The sequence below is a fragment of the Channa argus genome, chromosome 11 (genome assembly GCF_033026475.1).
Source record: "Channa argus isolate prfri chromosome 11, Channa argus male v1.0, whole genome shotgun sequence".
In the NCBI taxonomy this organism is placed as follows: Eukaryota; Metazoa; Chordata; class Actinopteri; order Anabantiformes; family Channidae; genus Channa; species Channa argus.
This window is the reverse complement of record NC_090207.1, coordinates 27,578,465-27,601,606: the sequence shown is the minus strand read 5'-3', so window position 1 is coordinate 27,601,606 and position 23,142 is coordinate 27,578,465. Positions and strand designations below refer to the sequence as shown.

The 23,142-nt window shown below is 36.3% G+C and overlaps 1 protein-coding gene across 1 annotated transcript in view; it reads left to right on the top strand.

Annotated features, from left to right (window-relative positions):
* stxbp1b (syntaxin binding protein 1b) overlaps positions 1-22,991 on the top strand; it is a 30,421-nt gene extending 7,430 nt beyond the window's left edge. Inside the window, exons 2-20 of the mRNA XM_067522464.1 lie at positions 731-780; positions 898-979; positions 1,672-1,748; positions 3,350-3,428; positions 5,072-5,175; positions 5,334-5,482; positions 5,703-5,787; positions 7,578-7,708; positions 7,816-7,923; positions 8,065-8,125; positions 8,498-8,563; positions 9,972-10,052; positions 10,949-11,087; positions 13,944-14,053; positions 15,621-15,722; positions 18,766-18,851; positions 19,120-19,274; positions 19,807-19,930; positions 21,582-22,991. Of these exons, the coding sequence (XP_067378565.1) occupies positions 731-780; positions 898-979; positions 1,672-1,748; positions 3,350-3,428; positions 5,072-5,175; positions 5,334-5,482; positions 5,703-5,787; positions 7,578-7,708; positions 7,816-7,923; positions 8,065-8,125; positions 8,498-8,563; positions 9,972-10,052; positions 10,949-11,087; positions 13,944-14,053; positions 15,621-15,722; positions 18,766-18,851; positions 19,120-19,274; positions 19,807-19,916 (1,775 nt within the window). The 3' untranslated portion in view covers positions 19,917-19,930; positions 21,582-22,991. The remainder of the gene's footprint in view (positions 1-730; positions 781-897; positions 980-1,671; positions 1,749-3,349; positions 3,429-5,071; positions 5,176-5,333; positions 5,483-5,702; positions 5,788-7,577; positions 7,709-7,815; positions 7,924-8,064; positions 8,126-8,497; positions 8,564-9,971; positions 10,053-10,948; positions 11,088-13,943; positions 14,054-15,620; positions 15,723-18,765; positions 18,852-19,119; positions 19,275-19,806; positions 19,931-21,581) is intronic.
* Positions 22,992-23,142: the final 151 nt, after the last annotated feature.

Here is a 23,142-nt window from a genome sequence, read left to right as displayed (position 1 = left end):
TTAACAGTTTGAACAATTTATTATCACTCTCTCCTAGACAAAGAGCAAGGCAAAGAGACCAAAAATCAACACAAGTTTTCTTTTTCTACTTAAATATGAATATTATTAGATTATTTATCAAAAATAAATTTTTAAAACACTGTTGTAGTGAAACACTTTACATTAACCTTTATGTAATATTGGTAAAATGAAAAGAGTGTTTATCTCTTCACTGTGATAGAAATAAAAACTGAATGCTTGTTATTTATAGTACTTTATTTTCTATTTCTTAAGCATCTATTCTGTTGGTCTATTATCTAGTAAACCAAGAGAAATTCAGGGTAAACTGAACACTAAAATGTTAGTTAGCTAATGTTAATTAGTTAGTTAAATGTTAGCCACGAGGGGCAACTGCGGCTCACGAAGGTAAAACAATCATCCACCAATCTCACAGTTGTTGGTTTGATCCCCGGCTCCTCTGGTCACATGTCAAGTGTCATGTAGCAAGACATGGAAGCCCAACTTAGTTGCTCCCCGTGAGTGTTGGCCAGCTGTATAGCAGCTCCCCCATCGGTGTGTGAATGTGTGTGAGTGTGCGTGTGAATGGGTGAATAAGAAGCAGTGTAAAGTGCTTTGAGTGCCAATAGGTTATATAAGTGCAGACCATTTACCATTTAAAATATTTCAAATAATTTTGTTACAGGGTTGTTGTTTTTTTATGTCTTGACTCACCTTTATTACTTCTTTACAGAAATAATAAACAATGTTATCAAGAAGGCAAGAGAAAAAGGAAAATGGAAGGTATTCTGTCATTCACACCAGCTTTGTTATCATTTGCTTTTAATGATGGCACTAAAAATTCAATCACTCAATATTTCATACTTATGATGTTCTCTTTTGTGTGTCAATGTGTTTTAGGTCCTGGTGGTGGACAAGCTCAGTATGAGGATGATTTCCTCCTGCTGTAAGATGACAGACATCATGTCAGAAGGAATCACCAGTAAGTTTATATATATTGTATAACGAACATATGACGTTTGTATGTACGGTATGCAGTATAAGAGTGTAAATTTGTGAATGATAGATGGTGTAACTCAGGGGACACAAAAGCTAATAACACAAATAGTCTAGTCCAATGCTAGGTTACTCAAAGTGTTAATATATTAAAGTGTTAAAAGTATCAAAAAACCTAAAACTGGGTCAATGCTTAATTGCATTAATTTACATGTACTGCTCAAACTAGAACCAAAAGAAGCACGTTCAAAATCAGTGAAGGCGTCCTTTAAGAGAGATGTTAATTACTTGGACTTATTGAGGTCTACCTTCAAGATGATCTGAATAGATTGGACTGAACCTTAGGTATAAAATAAAGATGGTAAGAGGTAATAAATAAGTTGTACCTTAAAATGACTGCTTCCTTGAGGTCACATTGATTATGGGGCCTGGTGGCTCAGTGGTAGACCATTGGGATGGGATGGGGTGGGATGGCGTGGGCTCATTTATTTTAGTTATATTTGGCGATATAAATGATCCATATAGTTGTACAGGAGGAAAGTTTTTTGAGTTAGTGACGGTTTGAGTCCTTTGAGCAGAATCTTTGTACGCACATATCTGAGGACAAATTTCAGACAGAACTGTTCTGGATGGATAAAAATTCATACTTGATTATTACTGTTTTTCTGTGCTTTACAGTTGTAGAAGATATAACCAAGCGGCGTGAGCCTCTGCCTAGCATGGAGGCCATCTACCTGATCACACCTTCAGATGAGGTAAATTAAAAAGCTCCTCCATAGTCTGTTATTAGTAGAAGAAACTGCAGCTGAAATACAGTATAAAATCCACTTTCACCTGTAAACTCAAACTTGTGTTTGAGTACTTGTGGTGGTGACCTTTTTAGGTTACTTCCTAAGTCTGCAACTAGTTGGTAGAGACACCTTCTAATACTCATTAGTTAAAGTTACAGTTGTAGTAATCAGCAATTATGTTTGTGACAGCCCAATTTAAATTATGTACTATATAGACATTAAAATAGTATTTTCCAATAAACTAGTTTTTCTTACATAGCTTCTGATCATGGCTGCAGCAATTATTAAGTGTTTGATACATTTATTATATTTACGTGTTAACATATCCTGCACGAACAGTTTTACCCCAGTGTCTCTGAATATCCTAAATACTGGGTATTTAACTAGTGTGTCACTGATGTCTAACTCCACAATTACACCAGGGCTTGCTGTGCCATGTTCTGGCTTTGGTGTGGTCACCAAAATTAATTGCTGTCCCTCAGGTCGGTGCTTGACTAGTGGAACATGGCACCTCTTTGCAGCCTTTTAAAAAAGAGGAGAAGGGTTTTCCTACTGCTAATAAACATTACATTTTTAAAATAACATAACTTTAGTCTCTGTCTGTAGGCTACAGCAAAATGAAGCTAATAATAATAAATAACACAATTGAAGCACTTTAAAAACAGACTACAATGCCTAATTATTTATTGGTAAATGGTCTGTACTTATATAGCGCTTTTCTACCTATTGGCACTCAAAGCGCTTTACACTGCTTCTTATTCACCCATTCATATTCACAATTACACACACTCATACACCAATGGGGGAGCTGCTATGCAGCTGGCCAACGATCACCAGGATCAACTAATTTGTGGTTCAGTGTCTTGCTCAAGGACACTTCAACATGCTTTACCTTCCTGCACCACAGTTGCCCCTTATTGTAGAAACTCTGAAAAAACGAGAAATAATAAAGGAAAAATCAGCACCACAACAAGTCGTTCCACTTCTGAAACACTCCAGGTGGGACATGTGTCTGTGCAGAGAACAAAAGAAAAAAGTCCTGCAAATGCAATGTTACTGGTATATGCCCAGTGGAATTTTGGAGTTACTCCCAGACTTAGAGTATTCTCTTGTACTACACTATTTCATTCTCAAAATCCAGTACAACGTCATTCTACAAGGTTAGAGTTCTCAGTTTCTGAGTTAAAACATTCAGAAAGGTGATCTGCGACATTGTGGTAACCAAATTTAAAATGAATTAGGGTGTCAAACATCTGAATCACCTCTTAATACAATGTTATACCACCCACTTTGACCTCAATAAAAAAACATAGTAGAGTTATTAGATACATTTCTGACAGAGAAATTATAACCATGTAAAAGGTGAAGTCATGCACTTAATATGTGGCCAGTGAGTGTATTTGTTTTGTGTTTTATGTACATTTCATGTATCCCAGGGAAAGTATTTTTTAAAACAAAACATAGTTCCTCTAATGAACAGCAAAGTTGAACCTGAAGTTGAATCATGAATTGTTCTAACACCGATATCACTTCATAAACTAAAACATTGTTCTCTGTTTTTTAAGTCGGTGGAGGGTTTGATAGATGACTTCAGAGACCCACGGGCTCCAAGGTACCGAGCAGCTCACGTCTTTTTCACTGACAGTGAGTAAACCCATCACACTGTTATGCCACGAAAACATAAGACGCCTTTATAGCACCCCAAGTGGAGAATGGACATGAAATTTTACATGCGAGTTCAGGTTTGTTCAGGTGCAGGTTTGTGTAAATTTTAAGTAAGTCATTCAGTAGGTCATTCGATTGCAAAGTTTGATGGCATTGGAAACTTTTTTTCCCACTCCCACTCAACATTTAACAGCCTGTAATAAGGAAATGGGCAATGTGCTGGGCATCCCCATGTCCGCAGTGGCCCAGTTAGGTTATGTAAAAAGTGTTATGAAGATTGGATCAAATATAAAGAATAGAGAGACGAAGTGGTGTTTTCCAAAAAATTAAAAATGGCGGAAGATTAAAAAAAGTTTCCTCATCATCCAAGGAAGCCACTGCAAAAAATAATATTTCATCTAGCTATCAGCACACAAAGTTAAAACACATCATTTCTAACCATGCTTTACATGTAAAAGTTGGAATTATGTTTCCAGCTTTAATCATTTAGGACTAGTAGCGTGCCAAAAAAACGGAAGAATCCAGAATCATAAATATTGGTGAGACTGCTATTTGCAATAGGAAAACATTCCTATTTGAGAGGGTGTCTCTCTCATGAACTTGGAACTGGTTCCACAGGAGAGGAGCTTGATAGCTAAAGGCTCTGCCTCACATTTTATTATTGGAAATTCGGGGAATCACAAGTAGGCCCGGATTCTGAGATCGAGGTGGTCTACTGGGATGATATGGAACTATGAGGTCTTTTATATATAATGGAGCTTGACCGTTTAGAGCTTTATATGTAAGAAGCAGGGTTTTAAATTCTATTCTAGATTTTTTGGAAAGCCAATGGAGAAAAGCTAGTGAAATATAATAAGTTGAAATAGGATTTCTCTTGCTAATTCCAATCAGCACTCTTGCTGCAGCATTTTGGATAAAATGATTCAATAGTTGCTATTGTTCCAAGAAGGGTGAATACATTTTATTGGGACTGTAAGACTGCCTGCTTAGACTGTTCAGAATCACTGCCTGTCACAAATAAAAGGCATAAAGTTCAGATATTCATAAGTGTACCAACTTAAGTGTTGGGAGAATATATTACATACATTAAATATACTTTATTGATTTAGAAAATAGTTTTTTTGTGTAGCAATGTCATGAATTCTGTATTAGCAGTTCATGAAACAAACTTGGGCAATGATCTATTTCTCTTTTACATATCGTATTATTATATGTTGTTTATGTACTTTTTTGCGTGTTTATGATGTCAGCCTAACAATCACTGTTGCATGCAGGCCAAAAATTACTCTCTTGTATTACTATCTTGTATCTTGTATTACTATACCTTGTATAGTAATACAGAGTGAAACAGAGAAATCTTTCTTGTATTACTATACAAGAGAGATGTTTTTAGGCATACACCAGTTAATATTTAATTTAAATTGAATTAAAATGTAAATTACATTTTAACAAAGAATAATTATGAGATGGGATGTAAAGTCCACTGTCCACTAAGCTCATGATATTAATAAGTGTGTGATAATGAAGTCCGGTCACTACCTATTACCTTATTCAGGAAAAAGACGCTACAGGTATTAGTATTAATGAAAATAGTTACCATGTTCTACTGTGATTCTCTGCAGCAATACCAGACTCCTTGTTTGGACTCTTGACCAAATCCCGCGCCTCCAAAGCCATGAAGGCCTTGACTGAAATCAATATCGCCTTTCTGCCCTATGAATCTCAGGTAAAATGCTAAACTTTATTTGGATTGTGCAAGGGTCCAAACCCTGGACAATTTTTAAACTACACAAGATCTGACAAGAGTGGAAAAAAATTAAAGACTTCTAAAATAAAGACTTCCAGAGCAGAGAACAACTGCATTGTCGTGTCCTATTTGCGTAGGTTTTCTCCCTGGATAAAGTAGATGCCTTTCAGGACTTCTACAGCCCATTTAAGGGAGATGTGAAGAATAACATGTTGGAACGGTGTGCTGAGCAGATTGCCACTCTCTGTTTCACACTTAAAGAGTATCCCGGAGTCCGATATCGAGGGTAAGACCAAAAAGGACAATCAATTTAAATAGACTTTCTGTAGTAAGACGTGTAAGCAGTTATTTTTTGAATTAGTATGCAAATTTTAAGGAAAAATTTCTTACTGTTACTCTTACTAATGTTACTGTATAGAACTATATACTCTATATATATTTTATAATATAATATATCCATATCCAAGTAAAAATATGTGTGATTTTATGTGTGTTTGTTGATTCAGGGAGTACAAGGACTGTGCAGTCCTTGCTCAGATGGTTCAGGAGAAGCTGGATGGTTATAAAGCTGATGATCCCACCATGGGAGAGGTACAAAAGTGGGCCTAAATACTTTACTACTAGTGGAAGGAACCAGATGCATTTGTGGAAATGTATTATTAACGTATTGCTTTTTGGATAATGTTGTATTTGTACAAGGAATCCATTCACCTTGCATTGATAATGCTACCATGACCAGTGTCATTCTGGCATCTGATATACTGTATCAAGCAAGTTACACATGTATTGGCCATTCCATTCTAATGCAATCCAATACAACAGCTCTGCCTTGAATTTTGCTTTTACAAGCTATAACTTTTCAGTATTTTTGTTGAAACTTAGTACTTAGTACACTTACGTGGAGTCGTAAAAGCTGGTTCTAATGTTTTAGCCCTTTAATTGGTTTTAATTAGGCGTCAAAAACGTGTTACTATCTTTCAGATGTAAAAATGAAGTGAGGTTTAGAATTGTGTGTAAAATGCCTTTGGAATGACAGTTCCTAATGTAAAATTGAAAAAGGATTTGGGTATTTCAGCTTGTAATATCACAAAAAAATTCAGATAGACCAAAAAGATCTTTCTGTGCAAGGCACTAAATGAATAATAATATCGAAGGATTTTGTCATCATTTTCAGGCCATCCGGCAGCACTACAGGCCATGGCCGAGCAAGGGGGCTGTCACTGCTCCTAGACTTAGCCTAGCTAGTTAATATCATACCTTTTCATGCTTTGATGGAACCAACTTTTTCTAGAAGGGATTCCACCATTGCAATTTAACACACCACCTCTTTAGTTACAATCTTGGGTACAACAAAGACTTAGCTTGACCTCTAACTTCGAACTTATTCACACACATCCTGGAAACCTGAAATAATTTAACTTTTCAGTTATGCAAAATCATGAAAAAAATATTTTGCTAATCCTTTACTTTTACTGAGAATGAGCTTTTCCATCTTCACTGTTGATATTCAGGCAACTTTATGTTCAGGGACTGGAAGAATCTAAAGCGGCAGAGTGAAGGAGCTAAATGTGCAGAACAGTTGACACTTAACCACTTTAGGTTTTTGAAGAAAGTGTGTAAAACTTTATCCTGACAACAAACACCAAACCAGAAAGCAGCATTTTTTTACTGTCACTACACAGTTAAACCAAAGTATGTCAGAGGTGGAGGAGAAATTACTCTGCTGCTGGAGGTATATGTGGATTTCCAGTAACACTAGTGACCTGGTTAAATAAATCATGGATCCGGCCCAATTTTCTGTCTTAACCAGAGCCGAGCCTAAGGATGTGAAGGCCGACCCTTATCTAAACCCAAAAAAGCCCATTGTCTGAGCCTTACCTGAGTCTGATTTTGTCCTGTGATTTTTCTACTAGAAGCACTTCACCAGAAGCAACATAGCCAATTTAGGCTCATAATTTTATTGTTTACACTAACACCTATTTATCCTAATCTGTGTGACACAAGCCGACCAGAACATCTGGGTACCGAAGGGTCCTTTCAGTCTCAGTTCTGAAATCCTCCCTCTTGAACCTGTTCTCTGATTACCAGAGAAACCTGATTTCTCTAAGTAATCAGGTTACTTAAGTGCATGTAAATCCTGGAAAATAATTTCTAAGAATTTTCTAAGTATTTCTCTTTAAATTTGTAACATCCAAGGCTGACTTGCTTGGTGTAACATGCAAGTGAAGTGGACATAATGTTTGAGGGGTTTCTTGTACAAAAAAGATTCATAACTGTTGTCATCTGTTGTCAACAGATCAATTTGTTTTTGAATGTAACAGGTTAGCAGCAAATATAGATTTCTCCTCAGTCCTATTTAGTTTTTGTTCTGATCCCTCCAGGGTCCAGATAAGTCTCGTACTCAGTTGCTCATTCTGGATCGTGGCTTTGATCCCGTGTCACCTCTCCTACATGAACTCACGCTGCAAGCTATGGCTTACGATCTGCTGGGTATTGAGAACGATGTCTACAGGTGAAGACTGTTCTGAAGGATACATTTTACCGCCAATCTTTATTGCAAAAGCATTTCATTCCAGCCAGAATATTTTTAAATTCAAATTAATCCATCTTATCTGTCAGGTTTGAGACCAGTGGAATGGGAGAAACAAGGATGAAGGAAGTATTGCTTGATGAAGACGATGACCTTTGGCTGACTCTGAGACACAAACACATCGCTGAGGTGTCAACGTGAGTCTGCTCACTCATATACCCTCGTGGCATGAATAAATGCAGAACAATTTCTTTCATACAACATTATACATTTCAGGAGGCAGCACAGAGAAAAAAACATTAATGTTAATTTGTTTCCGATCTGTTTTTTCTTTATAGGGCTGTGACTCGTTCTCTCAAAGAATTTTCTGCTAGTAAAAAGATGAACACTGGGGAAAAGGTAAAGACTCACTCTCAACACCCTGCTCTGGTATAAGGATGTGTTACTGTGTTTCTCTGTTTCTATTTTTTCCAAAACTGAAACAGTGAGCGGGTCAATTTTACTTATCAGGCCTATATGTATCTTAAATTATTGAGCATTTGATATGTGTTGTGCTTAAAATATTAACCAAATACTAACTTTAGCTGTTAGTATCACATTTTCCTAATTTCATTGAAGGACAGGTGCGAATAGCAGTAAGTTGAAAACTAAATTTAGTAGTGATGTAAATGTTTTATTCAGATCACCACAACTGAATTTATTATATTGAAGTAAAGATTCTAAGATAATTTTTACCATTAATAACGTTTATAACTTAATTGTTTCTTTTAGACCACAATGAAGGAACTGTCCCAGATGCTAAAAAAGATGCCTCAATATCAGAAAGAACTCAGCAAGGTAGGTGCTTATGTTTTACAATATACCTGTACAATTACATGTACAGGTTGTACATGTATAACAAATTCTGACTGAAGGTGTTGGAAAACAGTTTAAGATATAAAATCCCATTCCTAATTTAGGTGATTAAGGCTGCAACAACTAATTGCAACAACTAATTGTTGCAGCCCAGTGTGTGTGTGTGTGTGTGTGTGTGTGTGTGTGTCAGGTGACTTTGCTTCCCAGGTGAGCCTGCCTTGTCCATCAGTGGCAGAGGAGGAGACACACACACCCACACACACACACACACATAAACATAAATAAATAACTGAGAGAGAAGGTGCACCGGCAACAGACGCATAACATTGTCACATCTTTCTTTATTGAGCACGCACCTCCTTGTTGGTGATAGGAAGGAAGCCAGGTCTAACCCCTCTCTTCTATTCTACTACCAGCACACACTTGTTAAAGGAAGGTCATGTAGTTTTCAGTATGTAGAATGTAGCAGCAGCAATGACTTCATGAGTTTCTGTACAAATAAAATTGTAAATATTAGATTAAGATCCTCCTCGTAATTGTCACAAAGAGATCTTTGTGTACAGTAGCTCTAGATTTATAGGACCCCAATACTGTTTAAACTGCTTAGCGGTTAGACTAAACTGTCTGAGCATACAATGATCAAATCTATATTTATCTGTTCATCCCACTGTAGTGGTGCTGTGTTTTGCTAATTTCGATCCTCTACCATTTCCACTGGGCCATGCAAAACATCTTTTTTTGTCTCCTTCATCTTCTACTGTTTTTAGTGGTTGTCAAACAATGGAGGACATATTACCTCCACAATTGAAAGGAGTGTGGCTCAAGACAACTCATCAATCAAATTCATTTAAATATCTGCATAATACCTATTCTATATGAACTATTTAGTCATATATGCCAATGCCTTCATCTTAAAATAATATTTATTGTTTTTCTTGAACAAGAAGTCCCCAGTGGTAAATCTGCTAACATCAAACTCAGCAGAAACACTTTTTAGGTCACTATGTTACACTATGTTCACTATGTCAAAATGAAAAAAGAACTGTCACACAGTTCAGGAAAAAGAACTGTCCCACCTCCCAGGCATTCATCATCTTTTGTTTATTCCAGTCATCAAGTCAAGTTTACTGTTGGTGCATCTTGGTCCATCACAATCTACAAGTTTAGGTAGCAAATTGTAGATGTTTTGTAAAAGTTCATCTTTGAAATGTTCCTGCTGATTAAATTGCTGCAGATAAATGAAAACATGTTTTCTGTGTTTTGGTATTTATTTTTCTACATTGATGTTTTACATCTGAACATGATAATGAACCCCCCAAAACATGCCTATTTTAATATTGTTTGTAACTATTTTAAACCTACTAACAGCATATGTCTTCTTTTAATATAGTATTCAACCCATCTGCATCTTGCTGAGGACTGTATGAACCACTACCAGGGCACAGTGGACAAACTCTGTCGTGTAGAACAGGTACATCAAACAAATGGAACTCCTCCCAATTAATTTTGTTTTATTTACTCTCTAAAATGAGATTCTGTTTTTATTTTTTTGTGGATTATGATACATATGTCAATGACTGGGTTTTTCTTCACAACACTTACAATGCTTCAGGTATTGCTTTCTTTTGCTGACCTGTTCTGTGTATGTTGCTCGGTACACTATTCAAGTTTAATTCAATTCAACTTTTTTATATAGCGCCGATTCACGACAAAGTCATCTCAAGTCACTTTTACAGAATAAAGTCAAAACTATAAAGATGACACTACTAGTTTTGTGTGTGCAGTGCTTCTGATTCATTCCCCCTCTTACTTTTTTATATAAGGGTCTAGGGTTAAAATATAATAATAAACTCAGTCTACTCTTACACAAGTTAATTTTAGTCACTCACATTTAAAGAATGAACTAAAGGCATTAAAATTGTTAAGTAACACGTTAAATGCTGCATACCTTTTGATCCTTAAAGCCTGACTTGATGTATATTCACCTACTTTATCAGTGTAGTATGATTAATTATTATCATTTATTCCCTTTGAAGGATGTCCAATTTATTGTTAGGTATATGTTAAATTAATTTGTTAAAGACGGATTACCCTAAATCGCTTGCTTTTTTCTATGGCTTTTTCTCTGATTTTCATATAGATTTTTTAGCCAAAAATATAAGCAGATAAAACTCAAAACTAAAACCAAGAACTATTTTTGTTAGAATATCAATCTAAATTCATACACCTGGCTAACAAAAATCCCATAACTTGTTCCTACACTTATGGAAGAGATAAAACATTGTTGATGTGATACAAATTGTGCTATCTTCTTTATGTGTAAGTCATGTTGACCTTTGGTCTATACTGTCTTCCATTGATTTTAAGGATCTGGCAATGGGCACGGATGCAGAGGGAGAGAAAATTAAGGATCCCATGAGGCTCATTGTACCAATTCTACTTGATGCTAACATCAGTGTGTCTGACAAGATCCGCATCATCCTGCTGTACATCTTCCTTAAGAATGGTCAGACATCCATCTCCATGTTCTTGTTGTATTTCACATTATTTAATAACATTTGAAAGCTTCTGACTCACTGAACACACCTAATCTAGCAGTGGTTAGTACCATTGGAAAATGAGCAGAGCTGTTGCCTTCAAGGACTGCATTTAAACTAATCCCTCCGTCAATCCCTCCCTCTATTTACACCACATCACTATCAGCTACACTCTGCCTAGCTCTTCAGATATGGTCATAAAATGTAAATTTAAAATTTCTGTTGGTGAGTTGTGTTTAGACTGTCTTGATTCTGAAAAGTGTCAACATAGTAGCTCAGTCTTTCTCCCTTAGGAGGTCATTAAATCAATCCTGCCTTATCTTTGTGAGTATGACTGTACTCTGGCAGTTTGCTGACTTGTGAATTAACAGCTCTTTAATTAATATCTAGTTAATTTAATTTCTGTTGCTTGTTATTACAATTTATTTTACCAGGTACAGTCCCTGTTTTCCCTTTTCATCTTTTCCCATCTCTATCAATTATCATTTAAACAGCTTTTCAGCCAAAAAAAAAAAAGAATATACAGGTAGTGCGTTCTTACCACTGCAAGTACAGGAATACAGGCTGTGTAGATAAATGACAAAATGACAACAACAGTACCAGTCAAACAGAAATAAAAGCCCTTTCCTCGCTGGTAAGAAGTGCTTTGCTCAGAAAGCATTAAATAGAGAATATTTTTGTATCAAAGCTATTCAATAACTGTGTGTCATCAAATACCTTAACAGCACATCTCTACACAAAGAGATGTTTTGGATTTTATTTTTACTAAAAACTGTTTTGTAAAAAAGTATGCTGCAGCTTTAGAGGTAGGTATATGCATTTATATTTTACCTTTTGTTTGTTTGGAACTAGTCTATTCAAGTTTTCTTTGCAAAGGAATTGGTTGCACCATATTTGTAGATGTACAGATGTAGCCATTGAAAGTGTCATGGTTTTACCATGGTGTATGTCCGTGGTACCCTACTGGTGGCATCAGGATACAGTGTGTTTAATTCAGAAAAAGGCTAATTAAATTCAACCTCTACTTTGTCTTTTTAGCCACCAGACATTGCAAAGTGTCGCCCTCATCATCAGTCCACAGCACTGAACCCTACTGTCTGTGGAGTTAGTTTTCAATCTGATGTATTACACAGCTGCTGTCATAACCCTGTGTTTATGTTGACTTTGTCAGATGATGTGATGGACATAAGATTTGCTAGAGATTGTGTCTCTGTCAATTTAATGTGGGTCGTGATGAGATTACATTATGCTTTCACATACATGTTTAGTCAACCTATCTTCAAAAAGGTTCATAAGCAACTACACTGCAAAATCATTTTGAAGGGAACATTTGATATTTGGATTATAGCCCACTGTAACATTTCTTAAACGGATCAGCTGGAGAAGCTCCTCCTTTTTCATCTCAACATGTACTTCAATTACTTTTCCACGCAATGATAAATGATCTATAAAGAATATTTATGCAGTTATTTTTCTTTAGTTCAATATTACATTTCACTTAAAAGCGTGTCTCTTCTCCCGAAGTGATCACAGTTCTAAAACAGCCTCTAAAACTGCAGGTCTGACCTAAACATGCCCTAAGTTTGAGTATGTCAGTTTATCAAATATCAGTCTATAAATTTGAGCCACCGTTTTTAGCCCCATGAGATCTGCGCTGCCAGCGGTGATACTGCCCCTCTAAAGTGAAAAACCCAGTATGGGCCTGGATCTTCTCATAGTCTGGGACTTTGAGGCCGATTTGCGGCACCGTCTCGTGTTCATTAAAATGTTGTAATGATTTTAGAGGATAAAAGCTGTTAAGATAAAAGCTAAACTACAACAACAACCTCCCACTGCTGTCAATAAAATCATCATGTTTAGTCTATTTAGATTTTATGTTCATTGAATGGCAAATGTGCTAAATGATTTTATCACGGTGTGTAGAATTGTTAGATCAGTTGTCAAAAAACCATCCAGTTTTTTGTAAGAGCGAAGAGAGGCAGAAAAGAAACATAGGTGATGTCTGTTTGTCTTTAAATCAAAGTCCGAAGACCTTTGAAAAAAACTGAAACTAACACAAAGGGGCTATACTATATTTTATAATATATATATATATATATATATATATATATATATATATATATATATATATATATATATATATATATATATATATATATAATATATATATATATATATATATATATAATATATAATAATGATGAGTTTAGTAATTGAGTTCCTGCCGTGATGTGTCACTGTTTCTGGTTTGTTTCAAAAATGGGCGTGTTAATAATGTTTGTATCACTCATCAGCTGCTGTAGTCCAGTGATTAAACTTTTTTTTACTTGTTGCACGATGTGCTGTAAACAAAACACAGTTTCCCAAATCTAAAATTTTATAACACGTTGTGCCTCCTGTGTGCGCCACAATCATATTGTAGTAACTCACGACTTGTGGGAGCTAACTGTGGGGGGCGGCAAAGCTAAGAAACTTAGCTAAGCTAACTTGGCTAAGTTTTATTTTGAACTCCCCCCCCCTTTGCTGTTCTCATGCCTCTTGAATAATAGATATATCTTCAACTCCAGTACATCGTTGGTGTACAAATACAAAACTGGTATGGTACATTGTGGTAGGAACAATGATGTGCACATGAGTTGAGTGTGAACAGAGGGTCACCTACTGACTATATACTGTCATCAAATGCCATCCCGCGGGTCAACAGATGAGCAATCTCCTTTAGAGTGACGACCTCAAGCAACAGAGACTGACACTTTCAATAGCTACGTATAAATACTTTTTTGTGTGTACAGTATGCTGCATATGTTTGTTTGTGTGTGTGGCAGGGGTGAGTGAGGAGAATCTGTGTAAACTACTACAGCATGCCAACATCCCACCTGAGGACAGCGACATCATTTCCAACATGGCCCATATGGGTGTTCCTATTATCTCTGAGGTGAGTTGTCCTGGTGTGGACCTCAGTTTCTCATTTGGCAGCAGGTTGTCCCGGTGTCCTTGAAACTTCTAAATGTTCTATAAAACATTTGGTTTCTGTTATGCAGAAATCAACAGACTGGTTCTTGAAGCTGCTATTCCAAAATGAAAAACTTGTTAAAGATTTCTTTGAAACATTCTGAGCTGCAGTTATGTTTAATCATCATGAGATACACACAAACACAACAGTTTCTGTTCATTTTGTATTGCGATCTGATTATACATATATAGTCATATATATATATATATATATGACTATATATGTATAATCAGTAATATATATATATATATATATATATATATATATACTATATAACTATAGATTATATATATATAGTCAGAATCTCTCCTTAAAATATATTTTTGTTATTCTGTATTTTTCTGATGTTCTATATTTCTCATTCTGTAAAACTCCCATGAAAAGGGCAAAACAAACATCATAAGAACCTTGGCATTATTTTTTTACTTCCACTTCTCTCTCTCTCTTTCCGCCTTGACTCCAAGAAAGGCAAGCCTAATGCCTTAACCCACCAAGAATCAAATTCTGGTCCAGCATGTCTTCCATCGCATTGCTTAGCATCTAAATGTCCTCAGGGTTCATCCACAGTCTAATGGATAGATTGAAAGACTTAGCTAGGGTTAGGAGACTGGACTGAGAAACTTAATTATTCACTAACTGTCTCTTTTGGTGTTTATAATAGAGCCATCTACAAATAAGCACAATAAATAGGTCATTACCCTGCACTACCTCCAGTACTTACCTGTTTCTCCTTTGCCCAGTGAAATGAGCCCAACCTACCTGTTTGATAAATGCTCTGCACTTATATACCGCTTTTCTATCTTATTGGTACTCAAAGCACTTTACACTGCTTCTCATTTACCCATTCACACCCACACTCACAGGCACACACACACACACCAATGCAGGAGCTGTTATGAAGCTGGCCTACACTCACCGGGAGCAACTAAGTTGGGGTTCAGTGTCTTGCTCAAGGACACTTTAACATGTGACAAGAGGAGCCAGGAATCGAACAACTCTGTGATCGGTGGACGACCTCCTGAGCCACAGGACCCCCTCCTGAGCCATTGGCCTCTGGAGGTTCTGAAAGATGAAAACAATTCCCCCCCTTTTACTATCCTTGTATTTCATTACTATTAATCCAATTTACCTGTTGTCTGAGTTTCCTTCCTGGTCCTCCAAAATCTCTCAGGGAGAGATTGAATGAAGAGAGGGCATCTCTTTAATGAGAACAAAGCAGTAAATCTGAGAATTAAGACCATTTTCTGATGCTTTAACTGTAATTACATTCTAAAGCACACATATCTGCCTTTGTGCTCTGCTGGTGTAAAAAAATCATGATGATCAGTTCTGGACTTTCAGGACCAGGGTGGACTGTGCAATCACACCTTCCACAACTCCCAGCTCTTTTATGGTTGAATATGAGCATACCACACTTTAACTATCTTAGTTTGTTTATCTGCTGATTTGAGTAGTGAAATCATGAGTAATCTGTATCATTTTGTGACAGGGTGCTGCCAAGAAAGCCAAGAAGCCAGATCGGAAAGAGCGAATCAGTGAGCAGACCTATCAGCTTTCCAGGTGGACTCCTCTTGTCAAGGATATTATTGAGGTAGTTTGCATGTTTTTATTACAATAGATCCTAATGTTTTTATGTAATTTTTCTCAAATTATGAAATCTTCAATCAGGGTTTACTGTCACGTAAATCTATGTATCTTAAAGGAAGCATAATTTGCCTGGTGCTTGGATTCTACATTTCTCCACATAACTTCCACATTAACTCATTGTTTGTGGTGATAAAAGCCAAATCTTGGCCATATTCTGCACTATATATTGTAGGAGCTACAGCAGAGTTTTTCCTTTCTCTTGTTCAACTTTTTTTAGCCGCTCTGTTTTGGGGCTGCCGCAGCAGATTACTTGTTTCCATCCTTATCTGTCACACCAACTTCTTGCATGTCCTCTTTCACAGTATCCATTAGCCTCCTCCTTGGCCTTCCTATTCTCTTCCTGTCTGGAAACTCTATTCAGAGCATTTCTTTTACCGATAGACCCTGCACCTCTCCTCTGCCCACTCCAAAACCATCTAAGTCTCGCTTCTTTCTTTTTATCCAAACCATCCTATGTGTGCTGTCTCTCTGATTATGGGAATAATAAAACCTGGCCTTTCTGCTCACTGTAAGGCAAGTTCATGAGCCAAAATGCAGCTAACAAGTGAATGGTTAAGGTGAATTTAATCACCAAAAGAGACACACAGCAGAGAATTGCACTTAGTGGGTCAATCAGCTTGACCAGGCTCTACAACCTTTTAAGTTTAAACAAAGAACAAAGGAATGAGTCAATCCAAATCAACCTTCAAGTCAGGAGTCTAATTAGCAAGTTTTTGTCACTTATGCTTTTGTTTCCCATATCTTTTAAGTCCTTGAGACTGTAGGAAAAAAGTTGGAAAGTACTCTCTCCATTCTTAAGGTGGGAAAGTCTTTATCATTAGCCTTGATTACCAGCCTCACAGTTTGTGCTGTAAACAGGAGCTACTGTAACAAACATAATATGAGGTGGGGAAGGTAGGCTTCTACACTTAATTGATTCCATTAATAAAAAATTCTTATTAACTATTACAAGCAGTAACTCTTGATCAAATTTTAAATTGATTTGCACTTTTACACACTTTTACAATAAGCCTGGTATGATTAAATATATTCAACACTGGGACTGGCTAGGATTTATATATTAATTGAAACTATACAACACAGACAGAAGGTTGTGCCGGTAGTTTATTAACCAATGATCATTCTTTATGAAAAAATTCAAATAATTTTTCATGATTAATCTAGGATTAAGATTATTAAACAACACTAATTTAAATGTTGGACACATAGTAGTTTCTGTTTAAATAATCATTTAATCGTAGCAGACAGACTTGGGGAGGAAACGAAGCAGAGAAAAAGAGAGAGAAAAAAAGAGTTCATGACATGAACTGTGTGAATTTTTGAAAATTAGATTTTTACAGGTCACTATGTGAGTTTCTGTCTTTTGTTGGCCACAAAACTACACATTTTTATGGGAATATTAAGAAATAAGGGATAAACTTATTGCAATCATCTCTCTCTATCTCCTCTGAAACCAATTCTTTCTCCTCACTTTTATAAAAAGTAGTAAGAGAATCGTTTTTCAAGATCACCAGTGACAAAGCGCAGATCTCACAAAGCTGAAAATGTCAGATAAAATTTACAAACTAAGTTTGGATAAACTGCTAAATTGAAATTTCTCACATGTTAAGGTCAGGCTTGCAGTTTTAGAGGGGGCATGACATGACCACTTCAGTTAAAGAGAGGCACTTATAAGGTTATAGGGAAAATAATTGTATACCCAGTTTGTTTTATAAATCATTTATCATTACATGGAAAATTCACTATGGTCAATGTGGAGATGAGAGAGGCTGCAGTGGAGTTACTCCTGCTAATCTGACACCAAAACCATGCACAGTAATTAGGTGCACAATACATGAAAGATAAAAAAAAATTACTATAAAAACTAACATTAGTTTGGTTACAAGTACAGGACAAGCCAAAAAAACTAATTAAATAAATTATGAAAATTACATTACAACGATTGCTGGTTATGGCTAAGTAGCAAAAATTATAAAGTGCCTCCTCGCACAATTTAGTTGAACTTGATTTTCTAGCTATGGACTATCAGCACACCTCTCTACTGCTGCCATATGCTCCCAATTACATGTCTGTAGGAAAAGCGCTTTATTCATTTCCAAAACAAGTTGCATTGTGCGATAAATCAAACATCTGTTCCAATATGTTCCCTGCAAAATTAATTTACCTTTGCAGTTTAGTTGCTTAGGAACCTTTTGGTACACAGGGTAACTTAACAAATAAAGTGTGACTGGCAGCTAGGGCAGTTGGAGGGGGAGAGAGAGCAAGAGAGTGTTGTCAGAAACAAGAGCTGGGAGAGAGAGAGAGAGAGAGAGAGAGAGAGAGAGAGAGAGCAGGGCCAGGATTGGGAGAGAGGGTGACAGAGAGAGCTAGAGTTCTTACTCTAGCTCTGTTTAGCAGATATAAGAATGAAGTTGACTTGTGTAAAAAGGAAAAAAGCTGTGTTAATCTTAACAGGTTAAGAATATGTGCTGTTGTAGTTACTTGGGTACTGATATTGATATTGGTATGCGACTGTGGCGCAGGAAGGTAGAGCAGTTATCCCCCAATCTTGCAGTTGTTGGTTCAATCCCAAGCTCCTCTGGTCACATGTTCAAATGTCATTGAGCAAGACACTGAAGTCCAACTTAGCTGGTCCCAGTGAGCTTTGGCCAGCTGCATAGCAGCTCTCCCATCAATGTGTGTGTGTTTGATTGTGAGTGTGAATGGATGAATAAGAAGCAGTGTGAAGTGCTGTGAGTGCCAATAGATAGAAAAGCGCTATGTAAGTGCAAACCATTCCCCATATGCACTAGTCCTGTCAAATCCCTGTCTTTTTCAGAACATAAACGATAACTTCTCAAAGAACAATTAATAAATTTACCAAAGGGTACAGTGATTCTATCTCTTACAATGTTCCTATTTCCTGTAATGTTAATTTTATCTGAATAGGTCTTTATATAGTAATTTTGATAAGATTGCAAAACGTTGTGATTTACTTCTTCCCACAGGATGCCATCGAGGACAAACTTGAACCCAAGCAATACCCATATATTTCCCAGCGACAAGCATCTGCTAAAGCAAGTGCGCCATCAAGGTGAGTCTTTTTAATGCACTATCCCTACATGTCAATTAACATTCACGTCAAAAGAATTAAGTAAATTAATCAATGTAAAATAAGAAGTGTTTTAGCCATTATTATTTTAAGTTAAAAAACATTTGTTCTTTATGTTGGCATAAAAGAAAAAAGGCTATCTGTGCAGTGTCTTCAAGCTTGTGCTATAAATCCATTTAAATTTCAATTCCAGTTTATTTATATTATGCCAGTTCACAACTAAAAGCATCTCAATTTTTTTATAATGCAGTGCTCGCTATGGTAACTGGCACAAGAACAGGGGCCCCACAGAGATGAAGACGGGGCCCAGGATCATTGTCTTTATTATTGGAGGGATGACACACAGTGAGATGCGCTGTGTGTATGAGGTCACCCAGGCCAATGGCAAGTGGGAGGCCATAATTGGTGAGAGCTGTTCAATATTACTTAAAGTATCTCTTTACCATATTACAGTACATCTTACATTACTCACCACATAAAGTGCCTATACCTGCTAGCATCACCATGCTATAAACAGCTGTAAAGATATATATATATATATATATATATATATATATATATATATATATATATATATATATATATATATAAACAAATAAGCTAACATACAGTAAGATGGTATTAGGTTGCATTATATTAGGATCCAGCTTTATTTTAAGGTACTTTCCATAATAGTAGTTAAAAGCCAAAATATTTCAGCTCTATTTAAAGATTTGGTTACATAAAAGGGGATTGCTTTTAAAAATGTATCATAAAAATTAATTCTCAAGAAGGGTCTGATTCACAAGGTCTTTGATTCATTGCAAAGAACAGTCAATTTTTGGGATTTTTTTTTACATTTTAGTGAGACCTATGTGACACCTATGTGATTAGTTAACCGTAAAGGTCGCACCTAGGATTCAGTACTTACTGAGTTTTCTATTATTGTCTCTCATAGGTTCCACCCATATTCTCACCCCATGTAAATACCTACAGGAACTACAGCACCCAGACTTCTTGGACTCCAGTGCCCCACCAGAGCATGCAGAGGAGTCGCATGCAGACTAAAAAGTTATTTGGAAGTAAATACTTAATATGCCCATATGTGTGAATCCTGTGTGTTTCCCCATTTCAACCCCCACACCCAGCGTCTTACCTTTCTAAAACCGATCACAACAGTACTTTAAGTCAGCGACTTACACTGATACTCAAACGCTGTCCTAAAGAATATTGTCACTGAACTCTTGGACTTTGCATGTACTGTATTTGTTGTTCAGCGTCTTTGAAATAACGCAAAACTTACCTGAATTCTCATTTTTGCTGCTGTTTTTAAATCCAGCTACCGATAAAAATGAAATTACCCAAAAGGATGTTTGAAATTTTCAGAAAATTTAGAATTTTCTCCATTTCTGTACGGATCAACAACAGCTTTCAGCTTGTTCCTTCAGGGGTTGCCACAGTGGAACCCGTTCTGCACGTTAATTTGGCTAATGTGTTTTTACACGAGTCGCAACACCCCTAATTTTTGTCCTGACTTGGGACTGGCACCAGGATTGCCTTTGGTGGCTGGGCTGGGTCACACCTGGTGGGGTGGGATTCAAACCTAATGCTCTACCACTGAGTCACAAGGCCTCCCTCCCACAATTGGAATATAGAATTCTTAAGTTCATCAATGATGGCAAACTGTTCTGATCAAGAGGCAGCAAAGCAGACTCATATCATAATACTGACAAAAACTTGCTGAATTTCATGGGCTAGATCAGGGGTAGCTCAGTTTGTATGGCAGTTGTCCACATGGTCTGGCTATGTGTTGAAGTGTCCTTGGGCAAGACACCTAACCCCAACTTGCTCCTGTTGGGTCAGGTGTGAGCACCTTGCATGATTGTGAGAGTGTGTGTGAATAGGTAAATGAGAAGCAACATGTTAAGCCCTTTAGAACATTTACTATTTAGAATAAGGTTTGTATGCTGAAATGCATTGTTTGGTTCTCACCAAATGTAAAGCAACCAATAAGTACCAATTTTGGTCTCATCTATCCACAGAACATTCTTTCAACAGCCTCCTGGTTTATCCACATGGCCTTAAGCAAACTGTGGCTGCAATGTTCTTTTTGGAGAGTAGTGGGTTCCTCTTAGCAGAATTGTTTTCCTGATGGTAGCTTAAACACATTATGAAAGAGTCAATATTATGTTCAGTTCAACACAGTATTGGGAAGTCTAATAAGGAAACAAATGAAAAAAAAAACTGTGGGGTCTTTATAACAAGTCTTTAATTACAAATCTGGGATGAAACACAAGCTCTACTCACCACCCAGAATCCTACATACACAACCTTGACCTTGCTACTACAGTATATATATTAGATATATTAGAATACACTAGTTAATTTATTGATACTAAACATTGTGATTGAATGTAAATCTTTAGTATGTGATTCCTAAACATAGTGGGTTGGGGAAAATCTGCCCAATAGGATCTTACAGCCTAATACTGTTCTTAGCAAATAACTTGATAATGATCAAACACTTAAAACTGTAATTAACTTGAAATGAATGGAAGAACAATGTTTTGTATTTTTCCATACTACTGTAAGTTGACCCACAAAACCCTGTAAAATGAGGCATTTTTAAATAGATAGATATAAGTGGATTATTACAATGTACTTACAATACTTCCCTTTAGTCACTCTAATCATTATACTGAATGTGATCACATATCGTCTGATGTTTTTCAGGATCAACTGAAATCTTCACACTGTCTTGGCTTCTAAAAGCCCTGAAAGACTTGGATAAAGAAAAGCTGACAAGCTCGGAAGCTCATCTAATGCTCCTTCTTCAGTCCTTATATAGCACTAACACTATGAACTCCTATAACATCATTTCTTATTTTATTTGATTAGAACATACAAATTATGTAATTTCTTTTATATATAGTTGCAAGAAAAATAATAGCACTGTTTGCAATTTCCGTTTTTTCTACATAAATTGGTCATAAAATGTGATCTGAGCTGAACAGAAAGGATTGTTCATGTCATTATTGAACACACCCACTGAACATACAAAGTGATCATGGTAAAATTTATGGTAACACTGTTTAAATATCTGGGTGAACCACCATGGCAGCAATAACATCAAGCAAGCAATTCATGTAGCTGTGAATTATTTTTCAGGAGGAAATTTGGAGCATTCAAGCTTCATCTCAACATCTTAACTGAAACTTAACAAATCAGCTATGGTCAAGCCCTAGTAGGTGGCACTGGAGAGGAAAAACTCCCTTTTAATGAACCTGAACGCCTAATCATGTAAACTGGAGTTTTCTTGATTAGAAAAAGAAGAACAAAAGTGAACAGAGATGTTAACCAACTCCAATGAGTCATTTGAGTCCTTAGCTGGTTTTCTAGAGTTCTTTTTTTACCTCATTGAGCATTATGTGTTATACCTTTTCAGTGGTTTTAGATGGGCACCCACTTCTATAGTAGAGTAACATAAGTACCAAATCTCCATTTATAAAACAATATGTGTAACGATGGATTGATGAATATCTTTGAGAATAATCTGTAACCCTACATTCAAATCAACTCTTGATCAGAGATCTCTTTTTGTTTGTGTTTTTATGTCAAGGTAGTTCTAAACTACACCTCCATTGTCATTGTATTTATTTGCTTTTTAGCAAACCATTACTGTGTTTTATCAGTTTAGATATATTGTGGTTTTTAAATTTTGTAGATTTTGTAACTTTCGTGGAGATCAAATTTAAGCAGAAAACCAGTAAATTGCAAACAGTGCAATTTTCTTGCAACCAAATTATTTATTTTACATAGATGTGTTTGAGTTTAAAAATGCCAATGTATGGCTAGTCAGATGCTATTGCTTAAGCATTTAAAAAGTAAATATTAATTGTTGGATTGTCTATTGTGCATTTTATTACTCAGCAGTTATCTTAGTGGTGTATTTTTTACCAGCATTTCCTTTTGCTTCTCTGTGTTTGACCATAATATGTGATTTCTGTAATTAGTAACCCTGTGTGTAAAAAGAGAAGTCTTCTGTATCCTCTGAATATTAATATTGCAGGATGTGTGTAAATAATAAAGTGGTTTCACAGCAAATTATGGCTTTTGGAAAAATACAAATTTGGTTCAGCTTCATTTATGTATAAAGCACAAAATCACAAATAATCTGAAAACACTTAACATAGTGAGATCAAGACCATAGAAGATTATAGATAATGACTGCAACCTGGAAACATACAGCCCTCAAGCCAGGCTTACCCGCAGAAAGGGAGAACAAGGGAAGAAC